At 39.7% G+C, this 20,437-nt stretch overlaps 1 protein-coding gene, 1 long non-coding RNA gene and 1 other non-coding gene across 3 annotated transcripts in view; 1 reads left to right on the plus strand and 2 right to left on the minus strand.

The window, feature by feature from the left end:
• Positions 1–20,437, minus strand: part of IQCH (IQ motif containing H) — a 212,145-nt gene that overhangs the window by 97,604 nt on the left and 94,104 nt on the right. Inside the window, 4 exon segments of the mRNA XM_043555092.1 lie at positions 2,269–2,335; positions 3,041–3,592; positions 17,493–17,531; positions 19,330–19,409. Coding sequence (XP_043411027.1) covers positions 2,269–2,335; positions 3,041–3,592; positions 17,493–17,531; positions 19,330–19,409 — 738 coding nt within the window.
• On the plus strand, positions 3,221–8,482 carry LOC122468476. The gene is made up of 2 exons (XR_006293254.1): positions 3,221–3,332; positions 6,235–8,482. It is a non-coding gene; the product is annotated as an uncharacterized LOC122468476 (long non-coding RNA).
• Positions 14,801–14,885, minus strand: TRNAR-UCG. Its single transcript has one exon. It is a non-coding gene; the product is annotated as a tRNA-Arg (tRNA).

Below are 20,437 nucleotides of genomic sequence, written 5' to 3' on the forward strand. Positions count from 1 at the left end.
TTATTTATTTTTGAGAGAGAAAGAGACAGAGCGTGAGCAGGGGAGGGGCAAAGAGAGAGGGAGACACAGAATCTGAAGCAGCTCCAGGCTCTGAGCTGTCAGCACAGAGCCTGACACGGGGCTCGAACCCACAAATTGGGAGATCATGACCTAAGCTGAAGTCGCTGTAGTTTCAGGCACCCTGAAAGCTAGTTTTAATATCATATCTAAAATAATGCAATTCAAGTTTTTGACTAAGTTATTTTCTACCTAATCTATATGCAGCAAACCCTTTTGGAGTTTTAAAATGTTTTCATTTAAAATTATTTTTTATTACCCAGTTTAGATTATTGCTCATTATTTTCAAAATTTTACCTCTTTGGATGAGGCTCTTTTCTATCAGACTTCTCTGCAGGGCTGATTGCATCGGGGGTTTGAAGGGTCAGAGGTGGAGGGAAGGAGTTTGTGGAAATCGTGACTGTAATACCTTCATGCTGTCAACATTGCAAAGTAGGGGGCTTGTTCTATTTCTCGGGGTTTTTTTAAAGTGTATTTATTTATTTTGAGAGAGAGAGAGAGGGAGACCACATGTGTGCGAGCTGGGGAGGGCACAGAGAGAAGGAGACAGAGAATCCTAAGCAGGCTGTGTGCTGTCAGCACAGAGCCCCATGTGGGGCTTGGTCCCACAAACCATGAGATCATGACCTGAACAGAAAGCAGGAATCAGATGCTCAACCAACTGAGCCATCCATGTGCCCGTATTTCTGGTTTTGAATAAAACAGAAAACACAATAACAAAATTTCCCACGTAATATCAGGTCAGGTCCACAATTGCAGAAGCGAAAGGCTCTTGCACCTTATTCCAAGGACTCAAGTCTGTTAATTGTGTCTGCAATTAGCCTCTCTGGTTGTAATCAGTTACAAGTGCAATTTCTGAGTGTGGACTAATTTTGTGTGCAAAACTAGTCCCACCAAAATGAAAGCCCAAGTTGGAATGAAATTCAGATCTGTTTTACCTCACTTAGATCCTGAGGAGGAACTAATTTCTTCTGCGAGCCATAAAAAAAACCCAAACTAAAAGACTGTGCAACTGAAGTACCTTCTTAACTTTTCTGGGAGTACTTAGATGTAAGTACTCTAGATTCTAGGAAAGTTTGCATTACTTTATTACTACTAATATCTCACTAAGTTAAAAGATAATTATATTTATATAATAATTAAAAAAATTTTTTTTGCTTTTTGTATTACTGTTAAAATCGTTAAATGCTCTATACTATACATATGTACACAAACACATATACTCACACAGGGGGCACAAATAAATTACAACCTAGAATTCTACTACAATAGATCACTTAATGCATCGCTCTACTTAAAGGGCCTTAACAAAGAGCCAGTCGTATATAAGATGCAGATGTGATGAGTTTTGCTGTTTGTCAAAACTCCCAAGTCCGCTTAGGACATTTGGCCTCACCCAGGAAATTTTTAACACACCAGGTAGGTTAAAAAGCAAGACAAAACAAAAATAAGGAGGCAGACCACCCCACACCTTTTGACAGCAACTCATGTTTTAAAGGAACTTCCCGTGCAGATTTCTGAGATTCCCAATGTCGTTTTGGCATACCTATCTTACCACTGTGTTGCAGACAACAGCTTTTAAGTTCCCCAATTCATAAATGTAATTAAATAATTACATTAGTGCTAATTAACATGAAACTGCAGATTATTTAAGCGCAAAAAACACTATTCAACTTCTTAATTATTCTTGTTCACACAGCATTTCCTTTTGCTCAGGCGCCCTAGGTGCAAATAAAGCATCCCATCTGCTCGTAATTAGAACTAAATAATTTCAGAGAATGTAGCTTATCATTTTGACTGCACATTTGATTAAAAACAGTGTACAAGCAATATCCTGGCTTATTGGCGTAACAGCAACAACACACGCAAGCCTGTGTTCTTCTATCATTAAAGAAGATCGAAAACATTATCTGTTATTTCAGGGGGAAAAAATACAACTTTTTAGTTCATTTCATACAGATGAAAGCGAATTACAGCAAATCACCTCTCCACTGAATAGCAGCCCCCACATAATGACTTTATTTGCTTAATCCCCAAATTAAACGCCGTTTCGAGCGAGGGCCCTGTGTTATTACTCTCATCATGTCGAGAACATTTTCCTGCCGAGACCAATTTGAATAAAACAAGGGGCCTTCCTTGAACTCAATCAAGGAGCCATAATGTGGTGGGTAATAGAGGTTGCTGATAGATTTGCAGGCAAAAGTGTTATACCTAATGATGGGATATGGATAATAGTCCTCCTGGAGGTCCTGATGCGATTCCAGTTGGCTGCCAGATGCTAAAAATCAAGAAGAGCATTGATCAGTGACAGGAAGCTGTAGTGGATTCATCTAGTCAAACTTCAGCTGTTTTTCCACTGTACAGTTAAGCCAGGCATAAATTATATTAATTGATTTAATTACATACTTAAAACATCTTCCCCAATTAATTTAATTAGGTGGCTACATGATGCTACTGGCAGGGGAAGATTAGAGGCAGCTCACTTAATTAACAGAATATGAATGAAAAAAAGAGAAAGCAAACATAAATGAAATTGTGAGCACTAATTAAAAGGCTGTCTGCAAACTTAAATACTTTCTGACAAAGTGGTGACAGCAATGTAGACAAGAGAGAATTTTTTTTTTCCTAGCAAATTAAAGTTCCAGAAGGTATATATAGGGAGAAAAGGTAGTGCAGTTAAAACATTGATTTTCTGACAGAACTACCATAGTCAAAGTGAAGGGACCTTTTTTCTATAGAAAAAATTGCAATAGATTTTACAGGTGCAAAAGCCAGATTCCTGGTTAGGGCTAAAATATGATGTACAAACACACGTAGGGTTTGTGCATCATACACGGGGAGGAGCGGAAGGCGAGAGAGTGAGGCTGAGGGGGAGGGTAGTTGGAGAGAGAAAGGGAAGATGAAGAGACAACTTACTGCAATCGCTCAAGCAAGAAATGTTTAGAAAAAGAGGTCTGCTTTAACAGCTGGCAGCCTTGTGTACCTTGGCTCGAATACGGAAATTCTCCAGGTGTCTTTCACGTGATTCCTGCAGGATCTTCTTCACTCGGGTCTTATGGCAATGTAAGAGCCACGCGATGGCAATCACACCTGAAGCCCACTTCTGCTGGCGATAAATGAAGAAAATTTGTCTCGCTTTGAAGCATTTCCATGTGGCTTGGATCTTGATGGCAGCCTCTGACTTTCCATCTTGGCCCTTGTACCTTTGGCCCGGAAGATTTAACATCATTTGGATGTGAACTGGGTTCTCTACCAGTGAGAGAAAGTCATATCTGGTAAGTTTATTCTTCAGCTCAAACTCTGGAAGGAAGGCTACCAAATTGTTTCCTTTTATTTTAACTTCTGGTATTGCATAGTCCCTGAGAAACTTCTTGATGTGTTCCAAGAGAGAAAAAATACTTCCCCAGGATAAATTAAAATGTTCCTTGAATGCTGAGAAGTCCGGGGCTGTCGTGTCTATGACACCATTAGAAATAGAGAAGTCATACTCCCATGGTGATTGCACAGCTCTAGAAGGTATTGTGACTTTCATGGCCTGTAGAAGGAAAGTGTCACCAGAGATGAAATATAATTGTGACCTTTTCAAATGAGTTGTCAAGACACACACTGTCACATCATCATTCATTACTCAATGCTAGGAAGAGATGGATCCTAGTTTTGACTTACAAACATGTCATAAGAGGAAAGTCTGGCCAGGATTTTTCATGAAACTCATCAACAGAAGAATATCTTAGAGGTTACTCAAAGCTATTAAATTTTTTGGGACACCTGGCTGGCTCAGTCGGTTAAGCATCTGACTTTGGCTCAGGTCATGATCTCGTGGTTTGTGAGTTTGAGCCCCGCATCGGGCTCTGTGCTGACAGCTCAGAGCCTGGAGCCTGCTTCAGATTCTGTGTCTTCCTCTCTCTCTGCCCCTCCCCTACTCATTCATTCTCTCTCTCTCTCTCTGTCTCTCAAAAAAATAAACATTAACTTTTTTTAAAAGCTATTAAGTTTTTTATACAAGTGTTACAAAATTGTTTAAGGAAACCGGTCATATAAAAGTTATGCATTTAGTTTATTTTGATATGGTCGGCCAACCCATAGTCTCTGCGATTTACATTTTGTACACATTCATGAGTGGAATCATATTCCTGCTTTCTTGTTCGTCTGTTATCCACCAGTCCTGAAAAGCAGGGTGGAATCTTTCTTTGCAGTCTTGACTATAACTTCAAATGTGTGCATCAAGCTGTCCTGCCTCTTCTGACTTTCTAATGGGTCGTCACTTTCCAACATTTACAGTTCTTTTGCCACCTTCTGTTAGGATCCAGGAGGGTTTTTTTGTTGTTTTTTTTTTTTTTTACAAGGAGTGTTATGCTGTGTGTGTTCACCCTTGCCACTCTCTAGGTTTCTCTTGACATCTGTTCTTTTCTACTTAAATCTCGTATCTTCTTAGGGACATACCTGGAGTTGTCCCCAGGTAGAGAGAATCTGAAATCTCATAACAAAACTAAGGAAGACTTTGGTTTTTCATTTTGCTCCCATCTGTACTGATTGAAATTTTAAGTCATGTAAACATACTACATTTACTTCTGAATGTCAAGAGGGTTCTCTAAGAATGGGGTCATGGACAGTTTTTTTCCTTATGCTTTTCTGCATGAAAAAACTGAATAGATGTGATTAAAAATAAAATCCGAAGAGGTTTGGGTGACAACAGTGATATATGTCACACGTATCCCTCAAAAAAATAAAGAAAAGGAAATTTTGGTTGTGTCTGTGTCCAGTGTGAAATTACTATATTTCATCATTGAAACCTGTTGCATTAGAAAAACAGACACTCTGCCCTATGGTCTAAATGTTCCTAATGGTCTGGGAGGGGGAAGGGTGGGCATAGATATTTCAGGCTCTGCCTTCTCCTCTGTAAGCCAGGTATCAACTTACTGCGCTGATTGCTTCTTGCTTAGGGATTTAAGGAACAGATTGTCTTCAATATGTCACCATTTACCAATCTTTACCAAATTGTAGGATTATATTGTTCTCTGCATTTTGAAGAGTTTTTAGAGAACTCAAAGAAAAAAAAAAAAAGACCCAAGTAATTAATCAATAACCATTATGTCACAGCACTGTGTTGAGTATAACTGTTAGATTGTTCATGCTTTGTCTCTACTAAACAAATGTTAATTGGTATCAATTAACAAAGTCAAGGCAGAAAGCTATCTAAAAGAAGCCAAGAGATCATTTATAGTAATAGCACAATAAACAAGCACAATTTTTTTTTTTAAATAAAGAAAAGAAACACTTCAAATTCTTTTTCTTTTCTCAGGCAGTGGAATAATTAGACTGTCACCTCAGGTAAAAATGCTGAAAAGCAAGTGTTAAGTCCAAGAGGAGGGATTTCCTTGAACTTTAGAGGCAGACTTTAAATTTTTTTTTTAAGTTTATTTATTTATTTTGAGAGAGACAGAGACAGCACTAGTGGGGGAGGGGTAGAGAAAGTGGAAGACAGAATCCCAAGCAGGCTCTGCGATGTCAGCTGAGAGCCCTACACGGGGCTCGAACTCACGAAACCACGAGATCACGACCTGAGCCGAGACCTGAGCCAAAAGCAAGAGTCGGACGCTTAACCGACTGAGCCACCCAGGCGCCCCTAGAGGCAGACTTTAAATGGCAGTGAACTTTTTGCACACTTTTAACTTAAGAGTTGTGACAGGCATAGGAATGATGGAAAAAGTCTTCTAGCCAAGACCCTAGCCCTTTCTGACCTTCTCAAGGCATCAAGAGAGAATGTAAACTGTTTGGTGGATAGAAACGAATTCTTGGATGGGCAAGAGAGAGTTGGAGAAGTAATGCCTTGTGTAGCAGACATCAGCGCTGGCAGGAGAAGTCATGGCAAGTGGCACAGGTTCCAACAGAAATGGCCTGTGGGTACGTTTCTGCCTTCCTTCAAGAATGGGTTCTAATGGTGGGAAGGTTAGAGTCAAGAGAAGAGTGGCCATGCTTCATCAGTGACAAACAGACACAGACAGTCATCACAGATGGACGTGTCTGCAGCTGGCTGGTCCTGCCAGTCACACTTTTGATCCTGTTAACGAGACCCTGAGGCTTCTAGAGGAAATGCAGCTAGGGACGGGACAATTGCTCAAGAACCTGGTTTCCTGGGAAATATTAAACCCTTTTTGAAATTCCTTGTCTTTACAGAGACTCATGTGGAATTGGGACCATCGATGAAAATGGAGCAACCTTGGGAGAAGATTCTGACAGAAGAGGACTCCAGTCTCTCTCAGGCAGTGCCTTCAAATGGTGTAGGTGTGGGGCGTGTATGTATGTCAGCAAATGAATTTCAGACCTTTTGAAAGAATAGCCCTGGTTTGGGAATGGGGTTACAGAATTGAACAGTGGCTGTTTGAGAACAAAGGGATTATACTTCCCTACCTTCTTGGATGATATTCCAGTAAAGACCTGTTCTCCAAGGAAACACACTCTTGGACATCAAATAGACCACTCAGGCACGGGGAAGCTATGGGTTTGGAGTCAGCTAAAGCATAACTGTAGTACATCTGTCACAGAGAATGCCACACTTGGGAGCACTTCACACTTAGAGCTGGAAAAGACATGTCTCTCAAGAGGAAGGCTTCCCAAATTAAAGCAGTGCATCAGCATTGTGGGATCCATTGAGCAGGTAAAGACAAAGCTGCTTCACAGCCTGCTAGGAATAAGAGCCCTGATTAAAGGTCATGCCAGCCTTCAGATTCCGGTTTCTTCTGCTATTTTTCCTTTACTATTTATCTCCATGAACTTGTCTGCAATTATCTGTCGCTGACATTCTTTCTCTCTGCCTACCTTCCTTCTTTCTATTCCTTCCTTCTTTTCTTTCCTTCCTCCCACTCTCCCTCCCTTTCTCCCTCCCTTTATCCCTTTCTCCCTTTTTTTTTGTTTTTTTGTTTTTAAGATATGCTGTACTCCCAACATGATGTTGCTGAATAGCAATATTGTTTTCCTTCTAGTGGAGATGGCTCTCTGTCATGCCATCCGCATGCTCTCCTGGTCCTTCCTGAGCTCCTGGCCACACCTCCACCAGGGCCCAAACCTGTGGCATTGTTTAGCATCCTGCTCTAACTAACTGAATCGACTAGCTGGGAAATGCTCTTCATCATCTGCAAAGTGTTACTACTAATCAGGTAATTTTGAGAGTTTCTGGAGCAGTAATTTAGGAAGAACTCTGAATTTAAAACAAACGAACAAACAAACAAACAAAACCCAGGAATGCAAGACGATGATTACATATGCAGGTAAGCTATAAGTGGGAAGCAAAAAAGATAGGCCCAGTATTACCTCCTAAATTTTAGAAATAACTGCCACAATGAAAAACTCTAGGGAAAAAAGGCATGTACTTCTAAGATGAATGTCTTTATGAAAAATGTTCTTTTCACACATGTGGATAGCATGTGGATGCAGGATTAAACCATATCTGAGGATCCCTAAATTAGATATAACCAAGATCTCCTGGTGGTAAATGGTCAAGTATATGGGATAACCCAACATGGATATCATCTTTAGGGAAGGATTTGCCTAGAAGGACAGACTAAAATTGCTTTTGAATCCATAAACTGATGTTCAGTTTCTCCAAAACGCAAACATATCCATGATAAATTAGCTTTGGCAGCGCTGTTGTGTGAAAAAGAATAAATTCTTCCTGCCATTAAGGCTCTATGTGAGTGCTTACATTCAGAGTATGAGTGAAGTGACTCTCAGAGATGGAACTTTCATTCTTTCCTGAAAACCAGGGAGGCTATTGGTCTGGCCTGTTCTTTAATAATTGTTAACAGTCTGAAATGTGTTAAGCTTTGTAGAAAACAGATATCAGTACCTCAGATTGTCAGCACTATTTGAAAGATATAAATAATATTCAGAGAGTAGCTGACCTAATCAAGATTTAGGGATTCAGCATAATTACAGTCCTGAATTTTAGAGCATGAAGGCCTTGCCTTTTTTGTTTGTTTGTTTGTTTGTTTGTTTGTTTTACTCAATAAGCTATTATGGGCTCAGAGAAACGAGCCTTGGCCCTACAGTCTGACTCACCTAGGTTCGAGTCCAAGCTCTGCCGCTGTCTGCTACACATTCCTGGGCAAGTTACCATCTGCTATGGATTGAATGTTTGTGTCTCCATAACATTTGTATGTTGAAGCCCAGTTCTTGGTGTGATGGTGTTTGGAGGCGGGGCCTCTAAGAAATAATTAGGTCATGAAGGTGGAGGCTTCATGATGAGATTAACGCCCTTATAAGAAGAGAGACAAGAGAGATGATTTCTCTGCCATGTGAAAATATAGGAAGAAGGTGGCTGTTTGCAGAGCAGGAAGAGGGCCCTCAACACAACCTAACCACACTGGCACCCTAATCTTGCACTTCCAGCCTCCAGAACTTAGAGAAATAAATGTTTGTTGTGTAAGCCCCCCGGCTTATGTCATTTTGTTACGGTGGTCCAAGCTAAGACAACATCCTCTCTGAATTTAAATGTTTCTCATCTCTAAAAATGAGAGATCCCTGCAGAGTTGCTGTGAAGATCATAATATGTGTAAAGAGCCTTTCACAGTGTCTTACCTCCAGTCATGTTTAGGTTATTAGTGTGGATGAGGAAACAGGCTCAGAGAGGTTAGGTGATTTGCCCAAGATCACATAACTAGTCACCTTTCCCTTCCCCCATACCATCCGTGCCCAAAGCCCTAACTGTCCAGAACGTCCTGTAGGACCCCTTACCAAGCTGTGCTCTCCTTGTTCAACCTTCCTTTTACTACTTCCTTCATCAGAGCTGACCTGGCCTGGACCTGCTATTTCTTTCTTATTTGGAAAGTGGCCTGTTCAACTAACCCCTATGAACATGCTAATGAACCATGGCATGGAAGAAAAGTGAGGGAGTTGAAGTGAGAAGACATAGGATCTAGGCTGTTACCACGTTACTACACGGCCTTGGGAAGTCACCTCTCCTGTGGGCTGTTTCCATTAGGGGATCATTCAAGGTGCTTCTGATTTTGATACCCTAAGTGTCTCTGACTTAAAGTGATTTTGACACCCTAGGTCTCTCTGACCTATTAATTGGTATGTGTTGTTTAATAAACTCCTGGAGTTAGCAGAGCCAGCAAATTGAAGATATATCTTCAATTGAGTCATTTCATGTACTATAAGAAAGACCTAGGGATTTTTTCCCCTCTATTTTTTAAATAGGAAGCTCTTTCTAGAAATTTACAAACCAGTAGAGGAAGAGCTGTTTACACCAACTATACGTACAGGTGATCATGGGGAGAGAACCCCAAAGAGTGATATTCCAGTATTTCAGGGTCTGCAAATCCCCCAAAACAGTTCTCAGTTCGTAAGACCTAGAAACTGCATTTAAGCTATAACTGTCAATTAAAAATGAGAATCAGAGTCCCTAAGCTTTATAAAGAGGATAAAAGGCAAAAACAGAGAATTCACTGAGCAGAGACATACAAAGGGAGAGAATTGTGTGTAAAAGCCGCTCGGATGAGTGGCAATTTTCTAGGGCTAATTTCTGCAATCGCTTTGAAAGATATATTTATTCAAATGAGTCTTCCTGAATTCTGAAACACTTTCTGAGGAGAAAAAAAGGTTCCTGTGGAACAAAAACACTCAATGAATCAAATTCTGGTTGAAGATCAAACAGAACAAAATCAGGAAGACTTTTTTAAAATAGATGGTGTATATGTCAAACGTGAACTTTCCTTTTCTAGAGACCCATCTCATTTTACTGCTGCATTGATTTCATTTTTTCTGCTACCTTTCTAATATTTTCTGAGAGCATGTGACATAGATAAGGACCACTGAGGACAATTATGACTGATGGTTGGAACCTGCCAGGGTTATGTACAGGGAACCTGGCAGAAGGGGAATGGAAAGAAGCCTGGGTTCCTATATTCCTGAGAAAAGAACCATCATCATCTTCTCTATGGGTAAAGGAATAAGAGTGAGCCTCCCAAAGGACCTGTGTTATCACCAAAGTAAAGCTTGACATTATAGTTTTCTTGAGAAAAATGTGTACATAGCAAGTCTGGTGATCCCAGATGGCTAAAAGATACTTGCAAAATTCTTATAACACCCCACCTTTTCACATTTGCTAAACCTACATACGTATTCCACTTTATTTTCATTCATAGCACTCATCACTGCCTGACATTACATTAAATATCTGCCTTCCTCACCAGAATATAAGTCCCAAGAGGGCAAAGACTTGGTTTGGTTTGTTCACTGCTGTATCCCCAGTGGCTAGTACACTTCCTGGCACATGGTAAAAGGTGAACAAAGATTAGTGGAAGGAAGGAAGGAAGGATGGAAGGAAGGAAGGAAGGAAGGAAGGAAGGAAGGAGTGAATAGTACAATTTAAATTCATAGCCACTTGGGCTGGATTTACAGCACAAAACTGTTCTGTGATCATACAAGTTATGTGCAAACTCACAGCTTGAGTTTTCAAACACCAGCAGACCACTTGGATCTGAAAATGTCCATACCCTTGACCAAGAAATGGTCAAGCAGCTTATGGGTTGCCTGGGTGGCTTAGCTGGTTAAGTGTTCAACTCTTGATTTTGGCTCAGGTCATGATGTCAGGGCCATGAGATTGAGCCCCATGTTGGGCTCTATGCTATGCGTGGAGCCTGCTTAAGATTCTGTCTCTCCCTCTCCCTCTACCCTTCCCACTCACGTGCTCTCACTTGCTCTTTCTCTAAAAAAAAGTAGCTTAAATAGTACAAAGATTTATGTAGAAATATGAAAAATGTTCATGGCAGTTTGATTTATAACAGGAAATTAGTTAATTGCTTATTAATAACTAAAATAATTATTATAATTAAAATACTTATTATAATATAATTAATTATTATATTAATGATTATTATAATATAAAATACATATATAAAATAATATATATTTTATATAATAATATATAAATAAAATATAAAATGATTATAATGATTATAATATAATTATAATCGTTATAATAATAATATAAATAATGACATTTATAATTTAATATCTAACAATAGGATAATAGCTAAGAAAATTATGGTATATCTTTAAGACAGAATATTATGTAGCCATTAAAAATATTTTATAAAGACTTTTAAGTCATATGTATAAAAGCTTATGATAAATTGTTGGGAGAAAAGAGATAGATCACAGTTGAATATACTGTATGATACCAATAGTGGGCCAAGCCAAAAATTTAAATAATGCCAAAGGGTTATGGTATTACAGGAAATTTTTTTTGTGGATACTTTGGCATTTTTTCCCTCCTTTCTGAACTTCGCAAATTTTCTGTGAATGATCAGATCACACTCTCATGAATGAAAAAGATAAAGTAAAAAAATTAAGTTTATTTTGTGGCTTACTGATAACCTAACATTTTTTTCTGGTTTATATAAGTAAAATTGCTAGTCACATGCAATAGCAATGTACATTTAGGTGATGTCATGAAGAGAGGTAAAGACAATTTGTCATTTACTTCTTGCAAGAAAAAAATTGTTTTGCACATAAAGCTGTATAATTTTAATTCACTTGGAAAGTTTCATGCCAAAAATGCATTAAGTGAGGGTGGCAATTTCTAATGAATCAGACAAAATGGAAATTGTTTTGAAAGATGCCACAGTTTTTGTTTCTGTTTTTGTAATCTTCTTCCTTTCCTTCCTTCAAGAATGTAAATTAAATGAGGTTTCAGGAGGGAAAGTGAATCTAAAAGAGGAAAGAACAGTTCTAGACTTCCTTCTGAATCTCATCCTGTATCTCCAGGCTACAGGGCTCTCTAATTCTTGCCAAAGTATGACCTGCCCTCTCTTTAACCCTTTAGGGCAAGACAAGAAAGGAGACAGGTTTGTGCTGGGCACAAAACCCACCAGGGAGGCACGCTGCACTCTTCAAGAAGTAGGCTTATTTGGGGGAGCCTGGGTGGCTCAGTCAGTTAAGCATCCAACTTCCGCTCAGGACATGATCTCACAGTCGGTAAGTTCAGGCCCTGTGTCGGCTTCTGTGCTGACAGCTCAGAGCCTGGGTCCTGCTTCAGATTCTGTGTGTGTGTGTCTCTCTCTCCTGCCCCTCCCCTGCTCATGCTCTGTCTCTCTCTCTCTCTCTCTCTCTCTCTCTCAAAAACTAAATTAAAAAACATAAAAAATTTTAAATAAAAAAAAGAAGTAGGCGTATTTGGAAAAATGTCTATTCATGTCCTCTGCCAGTTTTTAATTGGATTATTTGTGTTTTTTGGGGTGTTGAGTTGTATAAGTTCTTTATATATTTTGCATATTAACCCCTTATTGGATATATCATTTGCAAATGTTTTATCCCATTCAATAGGTTGCCTTTTTTTTTTTTTAATTTTTTTTTCAACGTTTATTTATTTTGGGGACAGAGAGAGACAGAGCATGAACGGGGGAGAGGCAGAGAGAGAGGGAGACACACAATCGGAAACAGGCTCCAGGCTCTGAGCCATCAGCCCAGAGCCTGACGCGGGGCTCGAACTCACGGACCGCGAGATCGCGACCTGGCTGAAGTCGGACGCTCAACCGACTGCGCCACCCAGGCGCCCCTAGGTTGCCTTTTTTTTGTTTTGTTGATGGTTTCCTTTGCCGTGCAGAAGCTTTTTATTTTGTTGTAGTCACAATAGTTTAATTTTGTTTTTGTTCCCCTTGCCAGAGGAGACCTATATCTAGAAAAATGTTTCCACAGCCAGTGTCAAATAAATTACTACCTATGTTTTCTTCTAGAAGACATCCAGATAGCCAGCAGACATACGAAAAGATGCTCAGCATCACTAATTATCAGGGAAATGCAAATCAAAACCACAATGAGATATCACCTCACACCTGTCAGAATGACTAAAATTAAAAAAAAAAAAAAAACCATAAGAAATAACAGTGTTGGCAAGGATGTGGAGAAAAAGGAACCCTCTTGCACTGTTGGTGCGAATGCAAATTGGTAGAGCCACTGTGGAAAACGGTATGGAATTTCCTCAAAAATATTAAAAATAGAATTACCATATGATACTGTGTATTCACCCAAAGAAATGAATGGAATATTCATACACACAATGGAATATTCATATTCACACACAATGGAATATTACTTAACCATAAGAAAGAATCTTGCCATTTGCAATGATGTGTACAGATCTAGAGGGTGTAATGTCAAACAGAGAAAGACAAATACCATATAATTTCACTCATATATGCAATTTAAGAAATAAATGAACCAACGAAGAAAAGAGGCAAAAAAAAAAAACCCCACCAGACTCTTAAATATAGAGAACTGATGGTTATTAGAGGGGAGATTTGTGGGGGGATGGGTGAAATAGATGAAGGGGATTAAAAGTACCCATGTGATGAGCACTGGGTAATGGATACAATGGTTGAATCACTATACTGTATGCCTGAAACTAACTTAACACTGTATGTTAATTACACTTCAATAAAAATAAAAAGAGAAGTAGGCTTATTTCTTTTAGTAGATAGGGCACATTAAACCTAAAGCTGCTCCTAGATACGCACCCCCCTGGTTTTCAGAGTATATATATATATTTTTTTTATTTAAAAAAAAATTTTTTTTTTCAACGTTTATTTATTTTTGGGACAGAGAGAGACAGAGCATGAACGGGGGAGGGGCAGAGAGAGAGGGAGACACAGAATCGGAAACAGGCTCCAGGCTCCGAGCCATCAGCCCAGAGCCCGACGCGGGGCTCGAACTCACGGACCGCGAGATCGTGACCTGGCTGAAGTCGGACGCTTAACCGACTGCGCCACCCAGGCGCCCCAGAGTATATATTTTTAAACTTGAAACACTTTGTTCAGAAACCATATAATCTGATGCTAAACAGGTACACACTTAACACAGCTGCTGTGGTGTGCGAGGCCTGGAGCCCCACCTATTGGGCACTTCGGCCTCTCTCCTTTTCCTGGGGTCTTGGATTGAGTGTTATGGGGATATGGAAGTTCTGTAGAAAAGGATCTGGTCTAATCCCTTCCTTATACAGATGGGGGAAGGGAGACTAGGTGGGGTGGTGTCACTGTAACACATGTTGCTTGATTAAAATAGTTCAGCTGAGTCACCTGTAAAATAATCACAACTTTTTAACATAAGGATCAAGGGCATATGTTGGAGAGATACTAAAGAGAGTAATAATATAACAACAGGACCCCAAAATTGACATTAAAAGGTTATCCCCCAAACCTATTCTTTCTATATCAAAGGTGATTTTACAGCAGAGGTATGACTTATGAAATAGGATTTTCTTTTCTTTTTTCTTCTTTAATTTGGAAAAAGTTTTGAAAATACAGAAAAGTACAGAGAATAAAATAAAAAACTACCATGGGCAGTTGTTAATCTTTTGTCTTCTTTGCTTTGTGTATAACATATACTGTTATCTATCTATCCATGGCTCATAAACAAGAAAGCAAGCTACAAAAGTCCAGTAGTTTAAACTGGGGGAATCTCCATGAGGATGATTTAGATAACATTAGATAATACAGAATACATGTAATGTATATGATATATATATGTATGTATATATATATGAAACAAAGAAGACAAGAATATATATAAACATTGTATATTTTAAAAGAGTATATTTTATTTTATTTATTTATTTTTTTTAATTTTTTAACGTTTATTTATTTTTGAGACGGAGAGAGACACAGCATGAACGGGGGGAGGGGCAGAGAGAGAGAGGGAAACACAGAATCGGAAGCAGGCTCCAGGCTCTGAGCCATCAGCCCAGAGCCCAAAGCGGGGCTCGAACCCGCGGACCGCGAGATCGCGACCTGAGCCGAAGTCGGACGCTCAACCGACTGAGCCACCCAGGCGCCCCAAAAGAGTATATTTTAAATATTTATAATTATTATTATAAAATTCAGATATGCTTAAATTGTTTATATATTTATATACATGTGGAAATTTAAAAAATCAACACATAAAGTACAGTTGAAATCCTCTCTGTATTCCTTTTTAGCTCATTCCTCTCCTTTCCCCATTTCCGGAAGCAAACACACTCATGAATTTAATCTGGACCCTTGTGTCCAATAAATACATTTGTTTGCTTCTTTTACCCACAAAGTAGATTTTTTATTATCAAAATATTAGTTGAAATTAATTGGATCTTAACATAGCTGTTAGCATGCCTGCCTTGAGATAATAAATTGATGTTTTGCTGAGAGAGGCAATTTTAGCAACTTTAAGTGTTTAACTAGATCCCTGAAAATAAAGACCTCAGATTTCTTGAAATAACTACAAACTCTTCCACTGTTTATTATCTTCTTCCTTGGATCCTTGTGCAGAGCCTGACTGACTCAAATTTACCCTTCTACTTCTTGAGTGTTGGTTATTTGGTTAATGTTCTAGAAGACAGAAAAGGCTCTTAAGGTCACAGCCAATGAAAGCAGACATGACAGGCACCATCCTGAGGGTGAAGGAAACAAACAAAAAAATACACCAGAAAGGGGTTCTCTGCATACAAGACACCGGGTAGAGAAAATGTTAGATTACATTAGGAAGGCGGAGATACAGTATCGCTTAGAAAGATTTCCATAAAAAATGATTGAAAGTTTAAAAAATTTGTAATGCTTTGAGGCTCTGGCAGTCACAGAGTCCAGTTCTGCGTCCTGGCTCTGTCACTTTCTAGTTGGATGACCTTAACTTCTCTGTGTTCGGGTCCTTCCAGTAAAATGAGAATAATAGTACGTGCTGCATAGAGTTGTTGTGAAATGAAGTGAGCTAATCCACGTCAAGCATAGGAACAGTGCCCCCCACAGAGGCGGCACATGACACACGTATGCTGCTAGTCATACTAGTAGTGGTGGTGGTAGCGGTTGCAGTAGTGGTAGTTAGTAGCCGTAGTAGTTATAGTCATGGTAGTAGTAACATTTGGAAAACTAGCCCATGTGGAAGATCATAACCTTGTGTGTGGGAGGGTATAGACTCCGGAACCTCACTGTGTCCTCTGGATCCTCCACACAGTTGGTAAAAACCAATTGGGTGGGCCTGGGGACAATGACACTACAGCATATTGGGTGGGTGTAGACGGTGCACAATCAACTTTAGCTGTTATGCATATTCCAGATACAGAATGCCTTCGTGTTCTTAAGGCACATCCTATTTTTACAGTGTAAAGTCAAGCTCGCAATTTCCTCATAGCAAGAAGTCAAGGGAAGCTGGAGGAAGGCTCTGATTGCATTGATTAGTTTATCCTAGAGCAATTTGTCTAGGTTCGGAAGGACTGTCTGCAATCACTGCTGGAAATAACAGCTCTGACTAGTCACAGCTCTGCGGAAGTACAAGGAGATCCAAAAGGTGGGCTCTTTTTCCTTGAAAAGGGGCGGCTAAGCTCCCTCTGAAATTCTTTTTTGATAAGATCCCCAGAGGAAGGGAGGCCTAGAAGATGTCCTTAAAAATAGACCAGTGGGGGTGCTTGGGTGGCTCAGTCAGTTAATTGTCCAGCTCTTGATTTTGGCTTAGGTCATGATCTCATGGTTTGTGAAATCCAGCCCCACATCTGGCTCTATGCCAACAGGGCAGGGCCTGCTTGGGATTCTCTCTCTCCCTCTCTTTCTGCCCGTTCTCCGCTCGTGCTCAATTTCTCAAAACAAATAAATAAACTTAAAAAAAAATAGACCAGTGAATTCTGATAACAAGTGCTTTATAGTTCTAAAGCATTTCTGCACATATTAACAGTACCAACCTTCATAAGAAACCTATGAGAAAGGAGCTATTATCCCCCCTTGTCAGCGGAAGAGGTGAGGCACTGAAAATTTCAGTGACTTGCTCAAAACTCCTATATTAGGAGGAGAATCCAGCTCTTTCCTGCTTCTAGTTCAGAACTTTTATTACTCATACAGGCTCTGGTGGAATGTTCCTTGCTGGCACGTACTTGTCTTTGTGGGAACAATTTCATTCCTCCAACTTCTTTGTTACCTTATTAGTTTTAGGCAGCTTAATTCTAAGTCCCATACCCTTAGCAATTATGTTCATAGGCAGTCTGTGTGTGCATGTGCAAGTGTGTATGAATGCACACGTACTAACCCATTCACACACAAGTGCATGCTGGGGGGACAAGTGAATTTTTTTCATTTTGTATTTCTTTTTAGTGTACTTTTAAAAGATGAGAATCTCAGATTGAAGTTGAAGACCATTGTGATTCAGCCAGATTTTGAGTATGCTAAATCACTTTTCTGGATTGAAACCTGAGAAGTAATTCAGTCCAAACTGAAAGGGAGTGATTTTTCACATTAAATGAACCTTTTTTTTTTTTCCTTTTCTGAAAACATGATCTAATGTCTTTTATAAAAGAAGAGCCAAAGAACTTCTGTTGCAGTCTCCAGCTGTCAAACCTGCCTCCCATACTTTTGCCCTGCAGCAAAAGGCAGGGACATCAGGTGACAAACCCCAAATTTCAACTAGTCACACAAATTACAGACCTTCCTATCATGATGTCCTCTTGACCTTTTGCCTTTCCCCTACAATGAAGAATGAGACACAGTTTAAATCAAAATGACTCTCATGGGCAATTTTACAAAACAAATAGAAGCACAGAGCCTCCCCCCCACCCCCTCCCCCCCAGTTCCCCCCGCTGGGCCAGCCTGTTCCCTCTCTCCATGCAGGAAGGAGCTAATAATTAGAAAGACCTTTCCCACCCCAGACAATGCTGCTCTGCTTGCCAAGAGCCCTGTTTGACTTGAAGAAAGAGTTTGACAAAGTAAATATTTACAAAAACAGCTAGAGTCAGATGCCAAGTCCCGCTTCTGGGGAACACTTAAAGAAGTATTTACAAGAAAAGGCTTCTCCGTGGGGCACCGCACTGCCCGGTGGGGATGCTGATTCAAGGTCCATTCTGGCTCTATCAGTGTTTCTGTTAGCCTTTTCCATGCCAGGACGCTTTTCACAGAGTATATGAATAATTACATTTACCATTGAAGACTCAACTCAGAAATGTACCAATTCGGGACCACAGGAAAGAGTCTTTAAGTGTTACTGCTCCAGCACTAGGGAGAAAGCTTTGTGAAGTCAACAGAGAGGAAATTAAAAGGCATGGCTAATTAGCACCGGGAAAACGTCATTATTAAAAAAAAAAATTTTTTTTTTTTGGAGATAGATCGATTACCGCACGAGACCTGGTCATGTTTGTATTACCTGTAGATCTGTTGTCTATAACACTGTGGGACTTGAGAGCTCAAATATGGTGAGAATCAAAACAGGTGCCCCCGCCTGTTCCCATTATGCACATTAGCCCGTGGCCTGTGCACAGCCTGTTAAACAGCTGAATTTGAAACAATCATGGTGCAGGCCAAACATTAGCCCGAAGGCCTGTCTGTCTAGGGATTTGGCCATTTACATTGATTTTTTTTTTTTACCCACATTTTTCATGAAACACAAATATTTGCCATGGCAACTGGGGTGTCACATGACATGCTGGTACATAAACAGCTTGGAAATCTCTTAAGGGGGCACAGCCCACCAGTGCTGCAAATCCAGGGAAAACATCTTGAGGAAGATTTGGGCGTTAAGATGAAGGTCTGGGAAGAGCAGGTAACAGTCTATGTAGACACAGTAGGATTCATTTCTTCTGTGCCACTCTTCCTTCTCTCTTTCTTCCTTCTTTTTTTTTTTTTTTTCTAATGGGAGCAGCTGTAAATATGACCACATAGGGTAAGCCCAGAAAAAGACACTGCCAGCTGTCTCCTTTTTCTGGTGAAAAGTTTCAATTATCACAACTCTGTGGCTCATAAACATAAGAAAGCAAGCTTCAAAAGTCCAGCACCTTTAAACCCAGAGAACCTCCATGAGGATTAATTATGTTGTACTGTGAGCTCCTAATGTCAGAGAATACAGAATTTCTTCTCTTTCCTCATTAGGATATCTGGACAAAACTGGAGAGCTTGCTTTTTATCCTTGCTTAAAGACAAATGAAGTCGGGTAAAACCTCATAATAACATACCCTATGCAATGTGAATTTGGATACAAAGCAATAGCTATTGTATTCCAGACTCCTGGACCAGCTAGCGATACAGGTTGGCCCAGTCATTTAGTTAATGTGACAATAATGTGACATGCTTGAATTTTTTAAGACCCCACTGATAATGTAATGCTAGAGTTTACTTATACAGCAATCCCCCTCTAAAAATCAAATGCATCTCAACAGCTGAAGTATTTATTTCTATGTCAGTGGTACAATTCTATCAGATGTGTGCACTACCAAAAACCTCACTGAGAGCATTGTAAATAACAACAGTTTTCTTTTGTTAGAAGGATGAATACCTTTGATGTTTGTTTCTTGGCAGAGACCTTCTTCACTTCCACTGGAATCAGCTGTGGTTTCTGAGGTGTACCGAAAGGGGCTGTGGACAGAGGCGATGCAATGTTACCTCTTCCAGAAAAAGACTGAGTCATTGGGTGGATGTTATTGGGTTTGCCACTTGAAAGTCAAATGGCTCTGACACCCTTTGACTGTTCACTCTCAGCCCTGCCTGTATCAATTCAATCAAACATTTGTGATCACGGACTTCAAAAGGAAAGCAAAAAGCATGGGAGGGCAACTGTTCCATCAGAATATAAGATCAGCTCGTTTTATGCAAACTGCCCAGATGAAAAGGCAAATTTTAAAATAGCAGACAAATTAGAGAGTAATATTTGTCATATAAAAATGTTTCACTATAAGATCTTTTTAAATAGCCATATTCCCAAGTTCATTTTGGTAACAATATAACTACCTATGCTGGACTATTCTGTGTAGTCAGTAAAAAAGACAATTCTGAAGAATTTAAATGGCTTGGGGGAAATAATACAAGTGAAAGAACACAGTAAATATTACTTTTAAATAATATTTATGATAACAATATTAATGAAATCTATAAGCAACAACTTTTAGAGCACACATCCGGTCCATAGGTGGGTAGGTCTACCTGCTAGACAGACAGTGCTCGGGAGAGAAACCACATCTCTCCTGTTGCCTGGCAGCAAATCCAACTGCCCTTTACAAATAGCTCACGTCTGACTTGAGGGGATTCAAGTCAGGGGAGAAATTCTCAGGGGAGAAAAATCCTTACCCTACTGTCTCCCAAGAAAGAAAACAAAAATAATTAAACAGTTAATTGAGTCAAAAGAGTGAGGTTTTTTTCCCAACTGTCTTAGCGCACCCCTTCTCTGTCTATTTTGTAATGACCATATAGAAAGGACAGATACTGATCAAAAACAGCACCTCAGTATACAATTTGGAATCCCACCATGGGCTCCCAACTCTCTCACGTTGTCTCAAGTTGGCTGCAAGCAATTTCTTCAGCCATCTCTTAAAAAGTAGCACGAATTCCAGAGTCTTGTCACTAAAATTCACCTCCACCAAAGGCAACTTGGTTTGACCTGCTTTTCA

This window comes from Prionailurus bengalensis, chromosome B3, assembly GCF_016509475.1.
Source record: "Prionailurus bengalensis isolate Pbe53 chromosome B3, Fcat_Pben_1.1_paternal_pri, whole genome shotgun sequence".
NCBI classification, from domain to species: domain Eukaryota; kingdom Metazoa; phylum Chordata; class Mammalia; order Carnivora; family Felidae; genus Prionailurus; species Prionailurus bengalensis.